This window comes from Cynocephalus volans, chromosome 3 (genome assembly GCF_027409185.1).
Source record: "Cynocephalus volans isolate mCynVol1 chromosome 3, mCynVol1.pri, whole genome shotgun sequence".
Lineage (NCBI taxonomy): Eukaryota > Metazoa > Chordata > Mammalia > Dermoptera > Cynocephalidae > Cynocephalus > Cynocephalus volans.
The window spans coordinates 59,068,049-59,090,890 of NC_084462.1; the positions used below are offsets into that span (position 1 = coordinate 59,068,049).

The 22,842-nt window shown below is 38.1% G+C and overlaps 1 protein-coding gene across 1 annotated transcript in view; it reads left to right on the forward strand.

The window, feature by feature from the left end:
• The window catches only part of ADAMTSL3 (ADAMTS like 3), a 345,110-nt gene that overhangs the window by 246,784 nt on the left and 75,484 nt on the right, over positions 1–22,842 (forward strand). Inside the window, exons 16-18 of the mRNA XM_063090639.1 lie at positions 2,689–2,818; positions 18,624–18,816; positions 18,912–19,091. Of these exons, the coding sequence (XP_062946709.1) occupies positions 2,689–2,818; positions 18,624–18,816; positions 18,912–19,091 (503 nt within the window). The remainder of the gene's footprint in view (positions 1–2,688; positions 2,819–18,623; positions 18,817–18,911; positions 19,092–22,842) is intronic.

Below are 22,842 nucleotides of genomic sequence, written 5' to 3' on the forward strand. Positions count from 1 at the left end.
CCAATACTATGTTAAATAGGAGTGGTGAGAGTGAGCATACTCGTCTTGTTCCTGTTCTTAAGGAAAAGCTTCCAACTTTTCCACATTTGTGATGATGTTGGTGGTGGGCTTGTCATATATGGCTTTTATTGTGTTGAGACACTTTCCTTCTATACCTAATTTGTTGAGAGTCCTTATTATGAAGGGATGTTGAATTTTGTCAATTGCTTTTTCTACTTCTTTTGAGATTGATTTTTGTTAATGTTCCATGGGTGCTTAAAAGGAGCATACTGTATCCATTTCTAGGGCTCAAGGCTATCTGATTATTGAATCAACATGATTTTCTTATTCAAATTATTTTTTCATATTTATTTTACAACTTAGTGTTTTAAATACTGGGTGGCACATCAGAGGTTTTAACTATAGATTTTCTTCATTGCTCCTGGTATTTTTTACTCTGTGCGTGCGTGCGTGCGTGCGTGCGTGTGTGTGTGTGTGTGTGTGTGTGTGTGATGTTATTTGACATTTTGAACTAGTCAGGACTCTTGTTTGCTAATGACAGAAACCCTACTCAAACTAACCAACCAACACAAAACGGTGTACTACCTCATTTATTGACTCTACTTCCCCTCTTAGAGTCTGTGTCTTTACCGTTTAATCATTATTTCTTGATGAAAGTTTGAAAAATATATATATATATTGTTTTGATAAAAAATGACTCTTTTATGAAAACACTGCAAAAATTAAATGTGAAGTATAGGACGCTGCCTCAAGCTACAAAAGGGATTTACTAGAAAAATTATACCAAAATTTTAATGCTTGGTTTATTTTTTATGTTCTAAATGAATAGTTGCAATTATTACCTAAATCTTGTTAAGTATAAGATGAATTAAACATTTTTGTTTTTTTTAACTTTTTTTGTTTTTACATTTATTTTTTAATATAAATGTTTGATCGAAACTCTCGAAGTGAGAAGTGTCAGTCACATTGTAGGACCAACATGTGGGATAGGAGATATTTTGTGGGCCATCATTGGAAAACACATTCTACCTCAATAAATATCCTTAATTATCTATTAAACTTTTGAATTCTTTTCAGTAAACTTGCTTAAGACTGAAAAGTATGTCATCAGCATTGTAAAATTCTATCCAAAATGCTTAAAATGATGCTTTAAGGTCCACCCACTCAATTTCCAGAAAATGTTTCAAAATACTCTCTGAATATCTTTTCTAAAAGAATTTGTATTACTACTATAATATATTTGAAAGATAACTGGATTTTTCTCAAATTGAAACAAATAAAACCACTAGAAAGAGAACATTTATGTCCCTATAAAGTCACTAAGGAAGTTTTGATATTTGCAAATAAGAACCACAGTTATTAAGTTATAGCAATGTCTCCTTATATCTCAAGTTAACCAGTATTTATTTTTAAAGTTCATGGAAGAGGCATGCAGATTTAAGAGTGCACCCTGCCATGCATGGCAGGGAACAGAAAATTACAACCAAAGACAGCAGGAGAACATTGATTGGACAGAACTTAACATCACAAATATATATTTTATAAGTATTTTTGGCCAATAGTGCATTCTGTAAAATACTGTAAAATGGCTGAATTGAAACATGGCATTTGGAAAAAGAACCACAACCTTGTAACATAATGAGATGCACATTCTTGCATGAAACTGAATATATTTGCATATTTCAAATAGCATAGTCAGTTGCTATTACAGTTTATATTTCATTTTTTCCAAAAGTTTGATTTATGTTTTATTCAATTCTGATTTCTCAATAATTATTTTTTTTCTCAACAGACAAAGAATATGGTTGAAAGCATGGGCTTTGGGGTCAGACAGACCTGTCTGGCCTCAAAGAAAAAACATGCCTGTGAAAGTTCATATTTGCACAAGGAGCTGTCACTGCTTTTGGAAGCTGGTTGTCCATATTACATTTTGGAATCCTTAGACTACAAAAGAAAGACCACTGAATTAGGAAGCAGGGAATTTACTTTTTGGTTTTGAATCTATCTTAATTTCTCTCTAAACCTCATATTCCTTACTACTAGACAATGGAGATGATGATATTATTCTTTTGACCTCACAAGATTATTTGGGGCTCAAATAACATATCTGAAAGCACTTTGTACATTTTCTCAATGGGAAGTGTTGCTATTGTTTTTGCTAATGGAAAGATTGCTAATTATGGTAGTAGTTGAATAGGAATTCAAACCATAATGAACATTTTTTTAAAAAGTTAACAGTGTATTAGATATAGCACATACACAATGATATAGAGAAAATGTTATTCTTTAGCAGCTGATATGAAAATTCCTCTTAGGGAAACTATTGTATGTGTTTGGAACACCTTGATAATTCATTTGGGGGACTCCTAGCTTTGAGTACATTTGGGATGCAGATAAGTCTGAGAGTGGATGAGGAATCAGAATGCTCCTGAATGTTTCCAGGTGAGTAGATTTGGAGAAAGGGAGTAGAGGAACTGAGTGTAAAAGGTGAATGAGGGAATGTCAGAGATGAGGAGACCTTGGATAATGCGAAGCTGTTTGCTCCCAGTTGTACCCTGAAATGCAGCCTGCAGCCCCATGATATAGTCAAAAGGGCAGTGGCCTAAGAATGACAAGACTGAAGACCCTATTTTTTCCCCACAAAAGTTATCCTGTCATTTGAATTTTCAAAATTTTTCCAACCTTCAGGCCATCAAGAAGCCATAATAGTGTGCTTACACGTCCAGACCAAGCAGACCGTCAATGACAGCTTGTGTGACATGGTCCACCGTCCTCCAGCCATGATCCAGGCCTGTAACACGGAACCCTGCCCGCCCAGGTATGTGCTGTCTTGTGCTCTTGGAATATCCTATGTCTGGATGGTAATACCCTCCCCTGCAGAGAAGCCCACCTGTGCATAGAGCCTCACGAGTTCACCCAAGGTAGATCAGCTAAACCTGCTTCAGAGCTTTCTCTTCTGCACTCAGGTTATGCTCCAGCCAGATTCTTGTGCAAAATGGAGCCATGATGAATAGGAATCCTCTTTAGCCTGACTTCTGTTTGCATCAAACATGAATGAATGTAAATTGTCCTGCTGCTGGCAAAACCACGCAGCCAGCAGGTTTGTTCTCTTCTCCCTGTCTCCTCAAGGGCACTTCTCCTAGTGCCCCATCAGAGCGCACAGCATCTGAGGTAGAGTTAGCAGTGGTACCCAGAAGGTGCTTAATCCATATTTGTTGAATGACTGAGTGATCTCCTATTTGTTACCTAGAACTCACACCGATGGGTTATTTCCTTTCCCATTGACTTTCCTTGGATCTCAGATGGTTCAGTGTAATGTTACAGGCCCCAACAGAACAGGTGAGGGTGACTTGTTTTTGGTCTCCGTGGTCTGAAAGGTTAACCTTAAAAGTGAAAAGTTTATCTGCTTCCTTGCTTAAATCCTTGTAAAATCCTGGGGAATTTTATCAGAAGGGAGGTAGGCTGTCCCCATGTCCTCTGTCCCTGGTTGTTGCTGGCTGTAGAGGATTATAACTCAGCATCATTGGTTTCTCCTACAAGACCTTTTCATATGTAGACCTCAATCTTTTTCTTCCCCTCTCCTTTACCTTTATTTTCTTCATCATTCTTCTGCAATAACAATTAAGTGCCAAAAATGTATAGCCCATTCCCAATCACTCCCCTCTTTCTTTGCCATAGTCTCTTTCCTGCCTCATAGTAATTATATTGCCCATCTAATGAGGTACCTTTGTTTGCTAAAGGGAACTTTTGCTGTGTCTAGGACTCTGAATGATTGAGGGAGGTTATTGTGTCCCCCTGCCACACTGGAATAGGATCAATGTATTTTATGTTTATTCAGGAAATAAGTTGTGCTTCTGGAATTCTCTTGACCCTTCTGATTTTGATTCTGTAAAATCTGTTGGCTATGATATAAAATCTCCTGCTTTGATGGCATGAGGACGGTGAGGGTGGGGATCAAACGAGTTAGGTGACCTTAGAAATCAGGCCCTCTGCATCCTGGAGATGGGCACTCTTTTCCTTGTGAGTCTTGTTCTCCATCTTGCACTGTCTCAGGAGGTAGCCAGCTCCAGCGTGTGCCTCATCCTTGGAGAAATCACACCGGCAATGACATGGACACAGTGTTTTGTATCCATTACCATATTTCTGACTCCCATTGTAGCCTAAGGGAATGGAATACTGGGAACTTCTTGGTGTGTGTTGAAGCCATCTTGCTGTGCTTAGGTGAGGTGGTGCAGTAGGGGCCTACAGACTTACCCTGGTGGGCTAGGCGAGGCCCAGAAACAGCACAGAGAAATCCGCTTCCTTGATAAATCCCCCCCATCCCCAGGCTTAATTGCATTCCAGAGTAATCCATGATAGAATACAGATTACAAACGAGATGATATAGGAGGTGTTTTAGGAAGGTTTGATCTAACTGTGGGTCAGGACAGTCACTTTGTCAAGTTGTGTCCAGAGCTTTCCTAGAGTGTTGACTATATATATCCACTTGGAATGACCCTTTTATCTTTGGAAAAATTGCACTTGTTCTAAGTGTGTAAACCTTAGTAATCCAAATTACTTGCCTACGTGTGTCAGTTTTTTCTTACTCTCATATTGGAAATGCTGAATCAGGTATTTTTAGAAAAGCCAGGGTTTCTGTCTTCCTCCCCTGCCCCAACCCTCCCCTGAGACGATGAAAACAGAAACAGATGACTACCTGTCTAAACAGGAGTAATATACATGGGATATTCGGGGTGTGTGTGTGGGGGGGGGGGGACATAGTTTTATTTCTCAACATATTTTCCCATGAAACTGGAATCATTTTCTAAACTGTTTTCTTCAATTTAATCTTGGGATGGAGAAGGAGGCAGATGTTAAACAGAAGCATAAATAAGGATATAACTTAAGTGATAATCAATGCTATAAATAAAACAGGGTGTCAAGAGCAAGATTAATTTGAGCTTGGGGAGGGGGCATTGGGTGCAGGTGGTCAGAGAAGGCCTCTCCAGGGAAGTTATATAAGTTGAGATCTAAAAGATGAGTGGGAATTGACTAGGAGAAGTATAGAGGGAAAAGTATGTGCAAAGGCCCTGAGGAAAGAAAGAGATAAGATATTCAAGGAACTGGACAGAAAGGAAATTAGTGTGCCATGAGATGAGCCCAGACATGGGCAGGGGCCGGGGTCAGCATTTGGACATGATCCAGAGAGTCAATGCAAAGCCATTGCAGGGTTTGAGCAAGTAAATGATAAATCAGACTTAGATTTTAAAAAGATTACTCAGACCCTGAAATGGGGAGAAGAAGAGTGAAGACAGTGAGATCAATTAAAATATTTTTAAAAATTTCTTTAAACTAGATCCCCTGCTCACCACAATTCCATGTGAAGACCCCCCCTTTAAAGCCTGCCTCCATGCTAATCCATAAATCTTGTCATTTCCTTTTTACTGTTTATATGACACCAAAAATATTCATCAAAACAGTTGAATTCGTTCCTATATTTGTAGCCATGAATATCATTGTATCTTTGCTGTCTTTTCCAGAAATGCTCAAAATATCCTTCAGAAATACTGCTTTCCAACCTTGCCCCCCTTTACTCCAGGGTTTTGCAGATGTGTTTTAAAGATTCCACCATCCATAAGTCCTTTTCTATGTACCGTTTTTAAACACCAGAATGAACTTGTTAATTATTTGTATCTGGGCTATCTCAGCTGTTTTGCTGCACCAAAATTTGAACCTCACTGCTATAAGAAGTCTCTGTTTGGTGAAAAATAGCTAGTAATGTTCTTATTCATAACCTTATATACTTTCAGAAATGTGGTAATGAATAAATACTGAATAAATGCTCTTGTTTTCTGTATATGAGAACAGAATTTTGCTTTTCATTTTTGTTTGTTTGTTTGTTTTTTGGTGGCTGCCCTTTATGGGGATCTGAACCCTTGACCTTGGTGTTACCAGCATCATGCTCTCCCGAGTGAGCTAAGTGGCCAGCCCATGAATTTTGGATTTTAGGTAGTTGGTGACCTGCTCATGAGCACACAGTAAATAAATCGTATACTATAAACAAAGCCCAAATATGGAGTGTTTCCCATTAGATGCTATGTAGTCCAAACTCTGCCTTTTCCAGACTGCAAAATGGAAGCTGCAGGAGCCCACACATCACACTACCTGCAGTGCTGGTCTGACTTTGAGCCTCTTCCCTACCCATCCCCTTCTTCACACTAGGCAGCACTCTCTTTCTGGAAAGGTAACTGTAAAAGAAATGGTTTGGAATTCACACAAACTTTAAATGACGACTACAGTTTGGCTAAGCATGAGATTCTCATAGCCATTAACAAAGAAGAGTAAAAAGGAGAAAATACAATGCAAAATGTTGGGGGTATGTTTTATTTCTAGGTTTAAATATTGTTCCAGATTGACATAGAGCTAGTCTTCCTCAGAGCTCTGTCCTCTCTCTCTAGCCCAAACCATCAACGAGGTAGGACAGGGCCAAATGTAAACCAGGTGACAAATAAAACAGTAAATGAAAATGATGGCAGCAGGAAAGGCAGTTCAGATGAGAATGAGTTGCGTGTCACAGGACTAACAGAGGCCCTGAGAACATGACGAAGCTCTCAACTTTATTTTTGTAAAAGTAACTGTTACTTACGCTCTTGCTCTGAGAACGAAGACAGCCAGAATGATCATCTTGATTATCTCCGGGGAAAAAAAAGCCAAAATACAAAACAATTCACAATTCACTCTCTGTTCATTGTAAGAATTAGTATACACAGTTGCCATTACAACCGAATTTATGTTTGATCTAAGTTACTTTAAACTAGATAAGTTTATTTTATAATTTTTAATTGAACCTCTCAAGAACAAGTCCAGATCAAACATTTTCCTCACTTTATAATGAAATTTGAGTCCCTTTTTAGAGTAGATTCCATTAAGTGGCCTTCTCTGGTTTCAGTTCTCTGACAATGTGGACCTGGCATTCTTGATAATTTACTTCTCAATACTTTGTAAATCTGTCCTACTCATGTCTAACTGCCTCTGCCTGAACTCACATGTGTTTTACCTGAACTGTTTCAACGTTTCTAAATGAACTGCTGCCTCTTGTGTTTTGTGTTTCCTGCTCTGGTCCACAGGCACATGTATAACTATGGAAGATCTTTATCTTTGTAAATTGCAGTGACCATGTCAACCTCCCACGTACAACCCTTCAAAGACTTTTCTTTACCTGTGGATTAAAATCCACATTTTTTACTTTGGCATATGTATTCATTTCCTGGGGCTGCCGTAACAAAGTGCTACAAACTGAGCTTAAGTTGGCTTAAAGAAAGACATTTATTGTCTCACAGATCTGAAGACTAGATGTCCAAAATCCAGGTATCAGCAGGGTGGGTTCCTTCTGAGGGCTACGAGGGAGAATCTGTTCCACTTCCCTCTCCTACCTGTAGTCTTGGGCATGCCTTAGCCTGTGAATGGCATCCTCCTTGTGGTTTCATATCATTTTCCTTCTGTATGTCTGTGTCCAAATTTCCCCTTTTCATAAGGACACCACTCATATTGAATTAGGACCGACTCCAAGGACTTGCCTTTAACTCGATCATCCGCAAAGACCCTTTTCCAGATGAAATCACAGTCACAGGTACGGGGGGGGGTTACAACGTCAACATCACCCTGAGGAACTTGCTCAGCAGCCACACTAAGTTACTCACTGTGACTAACCCATGCTGACTCTCATTCGTTCCTTCTGGACTTTGCACATACTGTGCCTTCTGCCTGCGACCCTTCTCTATCATGAAATAAGTTAATTCTCTCCCAAAAAAGTCATCACGAGCTCACTTCTCACTTGTAAAATGAAGTTCAACAAAATGTGAAATAGTAGCTTAACCTGAGACATTTGATAGAGAAGAACTCTTTATAGTCAGAAGAGAACAGGAAACGGAAAGGAAGCATGGGTGAGAGCCCGAGTTTCTCCTCTCTCAAGGAATCTCGGGTAAGTCTCTTAGCTCTCTGCACCTAGTTTCTTAATTGGAATAATGAAGACAGATGTTGGACTTTATGATCACTAAGTCCTCTCCAATCTTTTTTTTTTTTTCTTTTTGGCAGCTGGCCAGTACAGGGATCCGAACCCTTGACCTTGCGGTTATAACACCACACTCATCCAAGTGAGCTAACCAGCCAGTCTGCAATCTCTCATTCTTGAGTAGTGCTTTCCAGTTGCATTTTTCACTCACATCTTCAAACTCTGCCTAGTCCTTTTGCAGTTATCCTCATGTGCACACATAAGCAATGTGAAATGCTCAGGGTTGGTTTTAGTTCTGAGCATGACAGCCTTTGCTTGACCTGCCCAGGAGGTCAAGGCAGGGTTGAGTTTAGTTTGCAACATTCTCCTTCCTTTGCATACCAAAACCAGAGCAAGATTTAACAAGTCTGGAGACTGTTTTTGAAGGCTGCCGAAGAAAACATGCTGGTTTATTCACACATCAGCCTGTGTGCAGTATCCCCTCTGCCTCGTTACTGTGCCCCAGCAAGAGTTCTTGCACACTCCCTTCCTCAGCAGTCTCTTGCCCACACAGCTTCCAAGCTAGGAATAATAGAGCAGACAATATGTCTTGGCCACTTTGCAAAATTAAGAGTCTGTTTTTATGTGAAAGGAAATACTATTCCTCATTTCAGAGTTACAAATTTAATAAACTTTTCGAAGGTTGAGAATTATATTGGAAAAAACCCAGCAGAGACAAAGGTCTGATGCCAAAATAAAGGTAAGTTTACAAAAATGTTTTAGGTTCTAGAAACCAGGGGTGTAGGAATAACAGGAACAGGGTGTTGCATAATATTTTCCATACAAATATTTACTGACTCCAAGGGCAATAGCAGTAAAATATCACCCCAGGGTGAAACTTACCACGGAGACTGGGTTGGACCGCCACTGGATCTTTATTTACCCAAAGGCAAATGTGTTTGATGTATTAGCCTGGACTCTCCAAGGTGGGGGTTATTATATGTTTATTTGCTCTTATGGGGTTACTCCCCCTGGTCTATCCTATAACTGCTGAGTGTCTGCTATTTGTGGAGTTTGCTTTTTCCAGGAGAGAGCCATCAGCTTGTAGAAACATGCAGAGTTACATAATGGTCCCACGAGTGTGAGGAGAGCCTTCTTCTCTAACAGGAGTCAACACTGTTAGAGAGGGAAGCAGGAAAGCAAGAGGCAAGAGTGTTGTGTTTCTGCACCAACATGTTACTCACTTCTTGAATTAAAAAGAAAATCTGTAATTAGTTCACTGTCTTAATGAGAAATTGTTACCTATTCCCTGAATAAAAATAGTTGCAAGTCTCTTGTAACTCTGCTTGATTCTTCTAGCTTCATCCTGAAGTCACTCCAAATAACTTACATATTTAAGATGAATTGTTTCAACAGTGAAACAGAAGCCTTCTAATTATTTAGCCATGCAATCCAATTGTCATCAAAATATGACCTATCTACTGTTGAGGACTTCTCTCACATCCGAAGCTCCTGGAATTTAGATATAACCAATTATAGTCTAGTTAATAGACTTCTAATTAAGATGGTGTTGTAACGTCACATTCTGCTCCAAATATAGGTCAATGATAGATGCAGTATAAAAAGAGGAAATTAAAATGACATCCCAAGGGTAAAATCATGAAAACAACTGCCTGGGCTAGGAAAGGAATGGAAGTGGAACTGGACCTGTGGTCCTTGGGGCTTGAGGCTTCAAAGCAGTTGGGGCAAATGACAGTTCAGTTTCCATGGACAGTAGGCACTGAACGTCTTCCTTGTGATTCATGAGAAAGGAACCAGGTTTGCTGCTGCTTTGTAAAAGGAAGCAGAAAAAAGCTGCTGCTGATTACAGCCTGAAGCCATTGTTTATATAAGGCTGCTCACCTGGGGAAATGGAAGACAGACATAAATAGAGAACTGTGACCACACACAGCCCCTACCTACCTGTGATGGGATCTTCAGTGTTCTTATAGTACTTCTGTGCCATGTTGTCCATGTAAGACCAGGTTCTGGACAGGAGACCCTAGAGGGCTAGATGGAGACAAACAAAACTGTTGACAGGGAGAGTTCAGAGACAGAGAAAAGGATAAAGGGAGGTGGAGAAAGAGAATCCCCCCTACTCACTTCAAATTGAGCCTGAAAAATAAAATCCCAAATCATATGAAGAAATCTAATACTAACAAAAATAGTCAACAGATTCTACAGTTGAAAGAGGAATTCACTCCAGATGAGATCAAAACACAAGAATAATCTGAAAAAGACTTTAAGTGTTATTAGGATCTTTGGAGATATAAATTAATAAATAATATCATATAAAGAACTGGAAATTATGAAATAGAAATAGGCAGAAGTATAGTAAGAATAGGTTGTATTAAAAAGAAACAGAAAACTTAGAAATGAGAAAAGTCAGTGAAATAAAGAATAAATTATAGACAACTTGAAGATTGTGCTGAGGAAATCAAATCAAAGCACAGAAAGTTGAAGCTTTAGGAAATGGAATAAAGTTAATAAATATGGAGGTAATATCAGAGAAGCAAGATAAAAAACTTGAGAAAAATATCCACTTCTAGTATTAAGAGAGATAAATGAAAATAAATCCCCAGATAGATATGTAATACTGAAACTGCAGAAAATCAGACATGACAAGAAAATCTTAAACGCTACCAGACGTGAAAAACAGGTGAACTACAAACAATTTATCAATAACTGGAGTTTCCAGAATACAAAGAAATAATATCTTCTGGGTACTGAAGGAAAATTATGATCAACCTAGAACTAAATTTGCTGAACTATTATGTCAAGTGTGCAAATGAACGTGTATCCATTTCTAGCCATGTGATGGACTAGATATCCTGAAAGCCCTTCTGCTAAAAACTTCTAAAACACTGTAAAACAAAGCTTGGAATGCAGAACTAAGCTTATAAGAAAGTGAAGGAAGTCTTCAGAAGCCCAAAACAAGCTGAAGCATGAATCTAGAGTGGTAACCCAGTGTTAAAGTTAGTGCCTCCGTGGGGACAGCTGCCAGTCCCAGTAACCCAGACTTTCTGGCTCTCATAATTTTTGCCTGACAAACAGACAAGTCCTTGACCTGCAGAAGGTAGGGAATAGAATGGACATCCCCATACAAAGCCAGGGTCTACCTCCGTGAAAAGGCAAATTAGACAAAAAAGAATCCATCCCATAAAGAGTGCAAGGAAAACTATCTGTCTTGGCTTTGCCTCTAAATAGAAGGAATCAAAAAGGCTCCCCTGAGAATCTAAAAACTACAAATGGACCTTCATATAGTAGTGGGGTTTATATTCACTCTAACTATGTGATCAAAAAAACTAATTCACATTGGTCTTGACAGAGGTAATGCAAAATCCTGTGTCGGGGGAATGTATCTTCTACCCACACCTTAAAATTCCCATGAAGACTTAATGAGTATAAGCTCATAATCAAAAATCAAAAAAACTCACAAAGCAACAATGTGTGAGAGTCTGTGTCAGGAGGTTGGGACAACAGAATCAGATACACGGAGCATCAAATATTGGAATTATCCAGTGGAGAATATAAAATATGTTTTGTTTGTATTAAATATTTAAATATGTAAAACAAGAAATTGAAAACCTAAGCTAGGGACAATAAACTATCAAAAATACCTGGAAGATTTTTTTTAAAGAACCAAATATTAGGTTGAACCATATGAAACTTCCAATTTGATTAGTCAGAAATGGTAAATGTAAAACAATTTGTGGGAAAATGGAATTAAAAGATAATATGAGTCCTTCCATGAACTTTTTGAAGTACCTGCACATTGGCAATTCAACCTAATAGACTATCTAGAAGTTTAAAAATAGAATCATTGAAATGTAAAAGTTAGGGACTAGGGTAATCAGGTAAACTGGAGGACAGAGCTGAAGAAATTACCCAGAATAAAGCACAGAGAGTAAATGAGATATGTAAAATATGCACAAGAAATAAGAGATACAGAGAAAATATTGAGGTTTATCATATATCTCAATGGAGTTACAGAAAGAAAACAATAGAGTTAACATTCAATTATATAATAGCTGAGAATATTTCAGAACTTATAAAAAATATGAGTTCTAAAAATCTGAAGTCACAACAAATCCCAAGCAGGAAAAAAAAAAAGTACACATCCAGATTTATTGTTGTTAAATCCTTTGAACTCCAAAAATGGAAAATTTTAAAATCAACCAGAGAAAAGATCCACAGGAGGAAACAAAAATGACAAAAACTGACAGTTTTCTTTCCGTTGGAAATAATGAAATATTCAAATGGCTCAGAAAAAAATAACTGTCAGCCTAAAATTGTATAGTGAAACCATATTTCAAGGATGAAATATAGATATTTTCAGATTGTAGTAGTATCTAAGGATACAGCAGGGGTAAGCAAACTAAAGCCTTATGATAAGGTTATATGAGAATAAAAAGGGTTATACTTTTTATGCTTTTTAAATGTATGGAATACTTAAAAAGAGCTTGGCACATAGTAAGTAATTAATAAACATTAGCTACGATTATGTTTGGTATTCTAGGTGAACAAAAACAGGAGACTTTCCTATGAGCAAACTTTCACTAAAGACAATTTTAAAGAACACATTCATTAAGCAGGAAAATGATACCAGAAGGAAGGTCTGCGATATAAGAATGAAGAGCAAAGCAGAATGTAAAGATGGTTAATCTAAAAAAAAAGTCATTGACTGTGAAAAGCAGTAATAATATCTGATTTATGGGTTTGAAAAAAGAAGCAAATATTGGTCAACAAGGCCTTGTAAAACTCAGAGGGGTTGATTGGAGTTAATGTGCTTTAAAAAGCCTCTTGTGCTATTTGTGAAGATGGAAATGATTTTAATTCCTGAGTTGTTAAATAGGCCTTTTAAAATTCCAAGGGCAACCCTAAGAATAAGAGGTAGCAGAGGGGAAAATAGAATAAAAAGTATAGCAAATAAAATCAACACTCACAAAAAAATAGGACATAATTAAAATAAGAAGTGTGGAAAAGTCAGGAAAAACAATTCTAAACAGTAAGAGATGAGAGTAGTTCAAGATTGCTAAGAACTTCTTGATCAGTGAAAGGATAGAGACACTGAATAATTGTAGACTTTGTTATAGACATTTATATTTATGTATGTTAACATTTAAGAGTAATTGCTAAATGAACAAAAGTACTACTTTACATATTCATTTAGTCTTTCTGCATGTTAATTAAATTTGTAAAATTTATAGAATTAAAAAAAAAAAATCCACAACTTGAATCTCCTTTTATCAATCAGGGCTCCGAGGTGCAATCAGTATAAATTAATTCTGGCTAACTTAAGCTAAAAATGAATTTATTGGAAAGATATTGGGTGGTCCACAAGAAGAGCAGAAAGACTGGAAAACTAAGTTCATAAAATTGATAGGAACCATGGGAGGTTAGACTGAAGGAAAACACAACTAATGTCATACCAAGGTGGTGTCTGGTTAGGTATTTCTGGGCATGTGTGGCCATTACCATCACTAGAGCTTTTATAATGACGCACTCACCATCAGTGCCTGGTCCAACCTACCACCTCTACTCCATGGTAGGCTACTGCTGGTTCCATCTAACTGCATGACTTTGCGGATCAGAACATGTCTACTTCATGATGAGCAGCTTAGTCACATGGTCATCTGATGGATCACGGTCAGGTGTTCCACCACAGTCAGGTGATTAGTATCTGGTCCAGAACCAGGCAAGAGCTGTTTCTTAAAAGGAGCACTGGGATACTTTTTTTTTTTTTTTTTTTTTTTAAGTTTTATTTTGTCGATATACATTGTAGCTGATTAATGCTCCCCATCACCAAAACCTCCCTCCCTTCTCCCTCCCCCCCTCCCCCCCAACAATGTCCTTTCTGTTTGCTTGTTGTATCAACTTCAAATAATTGTGGTTGTTATATCTTCTTCCCCCCCCCCCCGTTTGTGTGTGTATGTGTGTATGTGTGTGTGTGAATTTATATATTAATTTTTAGCTCCCACCAATAAGTGAGAACATGTGGTATTTCTCTTTCTGTGCCTGACTTGTTTCACTTAATATAATTCTCTCGAGGTCCATCCATGTTGTTGCAAATGGCAGTATTTCATTCGTTTTTATAGCTGAGTAGTATTCCATTGTGTAGATGTACCACATTTTCCGTATCCACTCATCTGATGATGGGCATTTGGGCTGGTTCCAACTCTTGGCTATTGTAAAGAGTGCTGCGATGAACATTGGGGAACAGGTATACCTTCGACTTGATGATTTCCATTCCTCTGGGTATATTCCCAACAGTGGGATGGCTGGGTCGTATGGTAGATCTATTTGCAATTGTTTCAGGAACCTCCATACCATTTTCCATAGAGGCTGCACCATTTTGCAGTCCCACCAACAATGTATGAGAGTTCCTTTTTCTCCGCAGCCTCGCCAGCATTTATCGTTCATAGTCTTTTGGATTTTAGCCATCCTAACTGGGGTTAGATGGTATCTCAATGTGGTTTTGATTTGCATTTCCCGGATGCTGAGTGATGTTGAGCATTTTTTCATATGTCTGTTGGCCATTTGGATATCTTCCTTAGAGAAATGCCTACTTAGCTCTTTTGCCCATTTTTTAATTGGGTTGCTTGTTTTCTTCTTGTAAAGTTGTTTGAGTTCCTTATATATTCTGGATATTAATCCTTTGTCAGATGTATATTTTGCAAATATTTTCTCCCACTCTGTTGGTTGTCTTTTAACTCTTTTAATTGTTTCTTTTGCTGTGCAGAAGCTTTTTAGTTTGATATAATCCCATTTGTTTATTTTTCCTTTGGTTGCCCGTGCTTTTGGGGTCGTATTCACGAAGGGATACTTTTAAAGGGTAAATTTTATGGTATGTAAACTATATCTTAATAAAGCGTTATTTTTTTAAAAGGAGCATGGCACAACTGAGATATTTAATATTTTACTATGCTTGCATTTTCATTTTTAAGTTTTTGTTTTCTCTGAAGTTGATACTTGCCTTAATCTTTTATGGTTTCCTTAATTTCTATGATCCCATCATTAACTTACTCTCAAAATGTCTACCAGAGTTTAAATATCCTCTCAATACATTCAAACAATCACATATTCTGTTTAATCATTTTCTTAGTGCTTTTGCACTGTGTGTTTTTATTTGATTTCTGGTTGACAGAGGTGTTTATTTTGTATGTCTTTACCCTTGTGTCTTTCTTTAACTGTCGTTGCTATTTTTTGTAAAAGAGGGGAACTCTATTAGCTGTCTTGCTCTATTCTCCTGCCCTCTTCTACCCCTCCATCCCCCCACCTATATGGTTTTTTGGATGTAGTTATTCAGATTAAGAACATTTTTATAAAGAATATGTGTTGAAACTTAGCAAATATTTTTCTGCCTCTATTGAAATGATCACCTGATTTTTCTCCTATATTTTGCTAAAATCATGCACACTGATTGGTTTTCCAAGTTTGAACTAATTTTGCCTTCCTGAATAAACCCAGTTTGGTCAAATTGTAATATTCTTTTTCTCTTTATCACTTGATTGCTAAAATTTTGTTTAAGATTTTTACATCTGTGTTTATGAGAGACATTGGCTTAAATGAGTTGGGAAGTTTTCTCTCTTCTTATGTTTTCTGGAGAGTTATGTAAGGTTGGAATTATTTATGCCTTAAATGTTTAGTAGAATTTCACCAAGGAAGCCATCTGACACTATAGTTTACTTTTTTAATATTTTAAATTACAAATTTAATTTAATAGATATAGGATTGTTCAAATTTCTCTCCATTTGTGTGTTAATTTTGATGAGTTGGTTTTTGTAGGAATTTTTTTTAGTCCATTTAAATTTTGAAATTTATTGACATAATATTTTTCATTATACACTTATTATACTCTTATTATTTTTGAGATTCCCCCCCTTAAATTTCTGATACTGGTAATTTGTGCCTTCTCTCTTTTTTCTTCATACTTCATCAAAAATTATCAATTTTATTAGTATTTTGAAGAACCAACTTTGTTTTGCTTTCTAGTTCATGTATTTTTGTTCTTATTTTTACTGTTTCCTTTATTCCACCTCACTGGGTTTAATTGGTGTTCTTTTTTAACTTCCTGAGATAGATGCTTAGATTATTATTTTCAGCCTTTCTTTTTAATATATGCACTTAAGGCTCTTGATTTTCTTCTAATCATAGCTTCACTGCATCCCACAAATTTTGACATTTATCATTTTTATTAACATTCATTTAAAAATACTATCTAATTTCCACTGTGATTTCTTCTTTGGCCCATGGGTAATTTAGGAGTTATTGCATAATTTCTACATATTTGGGGATTATCTAATTTAGTTCCACTGTGGTCAGAAAACATACCATATTAGTCAGCTCAAGCTGCCCTAACAAAATACCATAGTCTGGGTGGTTTAAACAACAGAACTTTATTTTTCCACAGTTCTGGAGGCTGTTCAAGATCAAAGTCCAGCAGGGTTTCATTTCTGGTGAGGGCTCTTTTCCTGACTTTCCGACAGCTGACTTCTCACTGTGTTCTTACATGGTGGAGAGAGAGCAAGCTCACTGGTGTCTCTTTTTATAAAGGCACTAATCCTATTATGAGGGCCCCACTCTTATGACCCCATCTAATCCTAATTACCTCCCAAAGGCCCCATCTCCAAATACCATCACGTTGGGAGATGGGGCTTCAACATATGAATTTGGGGAGGATGCAAACATTCAGTCCACAGCATATACTCTGTATTAATATCTTGATTAACTTGCTTCTATTTGACTTAAGATTTATACTTTTATTTAGAATTTGGGATATATAATAAGATGTAAAAATTGTTTTTCTTTCTATAGTTTGTCAGATTTTGTGCTCAGGTTTTTGCTATGTTCATAAGATGCATTAAAATATTTTAATCTTTTTTACTTTGGAACATTTACAATAATATGGGAATTCACCTGTTTTTGAAAATTTGTAGGAATTTGACCACAAATCTACCAGGGTCCACTCCCTTTTTTTAATGGAACTTTTGTAGTTATCTATTTCATCAATATTTTCAAATGTATTATTAAATCTTTTATATTCTTATTAACGTTTGCTTCTCAATATGCCAAGGGCTTAGAGAAGTATTTTAAAGCTTTTAAATTTTAAAATTATATTTCTGTCCATTTTTCCTATATCTGACAGCTCATACATATTTGTTCTTTTCAATCTCCATACTTGTATGATTATTACATATCTTCATTGTAAAATTTTTTCTTTATAAATAAAAATTTTACTCTTTTTGTCCCGTTATATTTGTTTTGAATAGTGTTTCTTTAGTTTTCATTTTCCCCTTATTTGCACAGTAAAACATATTTATTATAAAACTTTAGAAATGAGAAAAACTGAAAATCACCTTTAGATAAACACTACTTTTTTCAGAGAACTAACTTATTTTTTCTGATAATGAATGCTTATTACAATAAAAAAAATAAAGAAAATAAAAATCCTATCACTTCGAGGTCATCACTTTTAACATTTTGAGGTATAATTATCCAGAATTTTTTCTGCATGCCTCTATAAATGCATAAAATATAGGATTATACTCTATATGCATATGACCCGCTTTTATGACCTGCTTTTTTTTCCTAATAAAAATATATCATGAGTGTATTTCTATGTCAGTAACTATACATCTACTATATTATTTTAATGGTGGATAGAATTGTGCTGTATGAATGGACAATTATTTATTTTGCCCTTTATTGTTAAATATTTAGATAATCTTCCATTTTGCAAAATTTGATTTTGTTGCTATTATGAACTACTCTGGCGCCAGTATCCTTTTAAGTACATTTTATGCATTTTAAATTGTTTCCTCATAATGTATCTCTACAGTAACTAGTAAAGAATTCATATTTACTCATAATTAAATAAAAACTAAAATAATCATAATATATAATTTTTCACCAATCAGATGGACAGAGAGACTTTTTGAAAAAATTCTCCAGTGTTTTATGGGGATAGAAAATTAGGCTACTAAGCATTCTTGTATGTTTCTGGTAGGTGTGTAAATTGGGAGATTCTCCCCTGAAGGCAACTTAGAAATATGTATTGAAAGCAGCTGCCCTGGTTTTTCATTTTTACAGATGTTTCATGAGAAAAACGGGTTTTTCCAGGATCTTATTGGAAAGGAATCACATTATATATATGTTGTAAATCCAATCATAACAAAAAAGAATTTTCTTAGGGATATTCCAAATAATGAATCCAGGTGCCGTGAAGATTTCCTGAAGTGTATTTTTAAGCATTTAAAATTTCTTTTGACAAATATATAAATCATCATTGCCTTGGGACTCTATTCAAAACAAAACCAAGATTTTATTTTTGATATATGGTAGTAGGACATGATGGGAACAAATCTGCTTCTTTTTACTCTGGACCTTTCCAAGCGGATAAAATGTTTAAATACTCGCCTGACATTTCTTGCTTTTAAACACTGTATTTCTACTTTTTAATTGCATAAATTGATGGAGACTCAGTGGCTGTAGAATCTGTATACTGAGTGTGACGTTTGGAAGTCCAGAGAAGAACTTGAAATTGTTCATGCTCTCATGGGTGCACATTGTCTCATTGGATAGTTCAACTTCCCCCTCTCGGTTTTTGGGACAGGTGGCACATGGGCTCTTGGGGCCCCTGCTCAGCTACCTGTGGTGTTGGAACTCAGACCCGAGATGTGTTCTGCCTGCACCCAGAGGAATCCCCTGCCCCTCCTGAGGAATGCAGAGATGAGAAGCCGCATGCCTTACAAGCATGCAATCAATTTGATTGCCCTCCTGGCTGGCATATTGAAGAATGGCAGCAGGTATGACAGACTGGTGACTCTGTGGCCACCATGCCTGCCTTGCACTGACACAAAGTGGGCTATGCCCACTGGCTCACCTCCTCCTATCTTCTTAGTGTTCCAGGACATGTGGCGGGGGGACTCAGAAGCGCAGAGTCACATGTCGGCAGCTGTTAACAGATGGCAGCTTTTTGAATCTCTCCGACGAATTGTGCCAAGGACCCAAGGCATCGTCTCATAAGTCCTGTGCCAGAACAGACTGTCCTCCTCACCTAGCTGTAGGAGACTGGTCGAAGGTAAGGGCCATTCTCAACTTTATGATCCCTTCTTTTCTGCCCCTGGTCCAGGCCTGCACACAATGATTCATTTTCAGTTTTTACTCAATATTATTTAAACTGTTCTCACCGCCTTTCTCCCAAACCAATCCCTACTTTTAGTACTACCGGAATCATAGCATCCCAGGATAAACTCAAAATCAGTTGGGTTCCTCTCCTGCTTGTGTTCCCTCACATGGAATTATTCATTAAACCCTGTCATTTCAACCTTCTGAATCTCTTCCACACCTTTCCTTCCTCTACATTCTGTCACCACCACTGCTAATTTTACCCTTCATCATCCTAAGCTTGTATTACTTAATGCAAAAAGTAGAATTCTAGCACATCGTCTCAGTGCTGGCAGAACTTGACCCAGTTTGGTAATGATGCCTTATTTTTTAGGTGGGGGAAATTAAACCCCAATAGCTTAAATAAGCTGCCTGAGCTCCCACAGCTGGAAAAGTAGGAACAGAATCCATTTCTTTTGACTCTATTCCAAGGATTCTTTCTGTTATATTACACTGCCAACCTGATCTCCCTTCCTCTGTATCACTCTCCCATTTCCAGGCTATCTAACATCCCATAAGATTCCCATCACTGTATCCATCAAGTCACCTGCTTGTTCCGAATCTTCTATAAGTCTTATTGCCTGCAGAGTATAGTATAACTTTTCCAGAGGAGCTTGCAGGACTTCTCTTGAACTGATCGTATTCTTTTTTTGTTGTTGTTAAATTTGACAGATAACAGTGTATGCACTGATCATGTGCAAGATGATGTTTCCAGGTGCATATACATTGTGAAATGGTTAACTCTAGCTAATTAACAAGTGCATTACCTCACACAGTTATCATTTTTGGTGGGAGAGCCCTCAACATTCACTGTCTTTTCATTTTTCAAGAGTACAATATATTGTCATTAACTATAATCACTTTACCCTCTTGAATTTATACCTCATATCTAACTGTAATTATGTATCCTCTGGCCTATTCAGCACATCTCCCTAGCCCTGCCCACCTCCCACCCCCAGCCTCTGATAACTGCTATTCTACTCTCTACTTCTATGAGATCAACTTTTTTAGATTTCATGTGAGTATGTAGTGTTTGACTTTCTGTGCCTGGTTCATTATTCCAGCCCTTTATCCTTATTCCAGCCCTTTGCTGCAGTCTTGTCGCAACCTAATATCTACAAGCTGAGATTTTAGCACAGATTCTGAAGCAGATGATTGAGGTCTGTTGTCAGTTATGTTATCAGTGTCTTGTATCCTCCAGTCGCTGCCACCGGGTGTGTATCTTCTGGGGGTAAAGAGCCAACCTTAACATCAGAAATAACCTCAAGAAATAGAAAAGGGCAGTGATTGACATTCACAAACTGCTCTGAGTCCTAGGTTCAGTGCCAGGCACAGTCACAACCTGCAACTCCATCTCATCCCACACCAATCCTGAAAGCAGATTTCGTCTCCATGTCTGTAGATGAGAAAACAGAGTCATTCAGATTAAGTAACTTGCCCAAGGGTGGAACTAGGATTCAAACCCATTTTCATGACCCAAATTTAGTATAAAGGGTATATACTCCTGTCTTTCATGCAAGAGCCAGGGCTTTTGAGTCAAACAGACCCATTCTGGAATCCCATCTCTAACATCTACAAGCTGGGTGTGCTTGTTTAATATAGCTAACCTCTCTGAGCCCCATTTTCCTTTCTCTAAATGCAATGTTTGTTGTAGGGATAACATGAGATATTTGATAGGAAACATCTACCAGAGTAAGCCCTTCTCATCCCTTGAGGAGAAGTCTTCATTTCTGGCCGGAGGTTGGATTGCTAGTACTTATGTATATATGTTCTACAGATTTATATGTTTCTTTTTTTAACTGTTTAGCTCAGTTAAGAATTTTAAAACTGTCTTAACTGAGAAATCACAGGTCATTGTCCTCACCGAGGCCACTGAAGATGTATACTAATGTTCCCAAAGCACTCAGAAAATGCCCAAGAAAAGAAATGAGCCCATCTCTCCAGGGTCTGCACAGCATGAGGACCTGCAGGACCCAGCTGCCATGCCCTACTCCCTCTGTCCAACTCACAAGGAGCTGGAGACGATGCCAGCAGCCAAGACTCTCCCCAGCAAGTTGCCACACTGTAGGTCTGTGACTTGACAGACAGGAGAACTACAGTCAGGTTCTAAACTAAGAGACATGGCTGAGACAACCTCCCCATGCCAGGGTGGGGAAGGACAGGTAGAAGACTGCCTTTGCTTTGTGTGCAAAAGTCGGTTTGCTTTATTTTCCCTCTTACTTACACATGGCACAATAGAGGCCCCAAGGCAGAGGCATTCCTTTGGGAATTTCTTTGAGCCTGGGCCAGGCAGAGGGAATTGGACAAAGGTGTTAGAGAGGAGAGTACCTGCATAGGCTAGTGGGTAGGCAGTATTTATCCCAGTCACCCAGCTAAGTCCACAAGTGGAATCTTACCATGCCCCATCGTCACAGGAGGTGAAGGATCTAGTTACTACTGTCTCATAGGATTAGAGACAGAACTGCAGAGAGGGAAGGGCTATGTCTTTGTGGAGAGAACTCTTGGCCTTGTGAATGCTTTATCTCCTTACTACATTTAGTGTGGCACAGGGACCAGCCAAATGAACATCATCTGGGAACTTGTAAGAAATGAGGACTCTTAAGTTCCACCCAGACCTAAAGAATTGAAGTCTGCATTTCAACAAGATTATAACATGTTGTAATGCATGTTATGGTTTATGAAGTGTTTCCGTACCTGCCCCTCACTCATGTTTGGGTTGCTTAGCCTTTGAATGTGTCCAAGGTAGGAATGACTCTGGGAAATGACTTCTTTCAGCAAGTGCTTCCCTAACCCAAGGGGAAGAGGAAAGATCAGGGAAGGACAGGGAGTGAGCAGGGGTGGTGGAGAGACCAGGCACCTCGTTTCTGCATGCAACGGGGGAGCATCCAGAACCACTGCCACACTCTAAAACCCCCACTCTGCTGCTCTCTTTTCTTTTCTCTAAGAAAAAACAGGTCTTCACAGTTCCATCCTGTCTTCTAGAACAGCTCTTCCCCCTGGCCGTTAGAGTGGAGATGGGTGGTGACATGATTGCTTTCCTCCTCTGTCCATTCTCTCAGGGAGTATGAATTTGCAGTTGCCAGTTATGCATCACTAAAGTGACATGCCATGTTTGCTCGTGCTTGCCTTTGTGTCTTTGTTCATGTTGTGGCCCTCAAATCCTGAGCCCAGCTGTAAGCTCCCCTCCTTGGTGAAGTCTTCCACTCCCTAAAATATAGCATTTCCCACCTTTAACTCACTACAACCCTCTTTTTTCTTGTATTTCTTCTTGAGCATCTGTATGGTCTTCCCACCTGGCTTATAGTGTCCTTGAGGCCACTGGCCGTGAGATTGTGGATGAGACCTTGGGCCCTACAGAGCTCTGGGCAGGTAAATACCCTTCCTCTAGCATCTTTGCAAAATCACAGAAAATACAAAGTGGTGTTAAAGTGGTGATCTTTAGAATAGTTCAAGCCCGCTAACACAGGAGAGGCAAGTCATCCATCAGACGGGATTTTGCTGGGAGAAACAAGAGAAGGAAGCAAGAGAAGAGGTTACCCATGGGAGCTGGGCTGCAGCTGAGGCCAGTCAGTTTCCCAGGCAACCACTCATCAGGGCAAAGAGCAAGCTCTTCTGTGCCAAGAGGTCAGCCCAAGCTCAGTCAAGAATACTCTCCCACTCCCAGC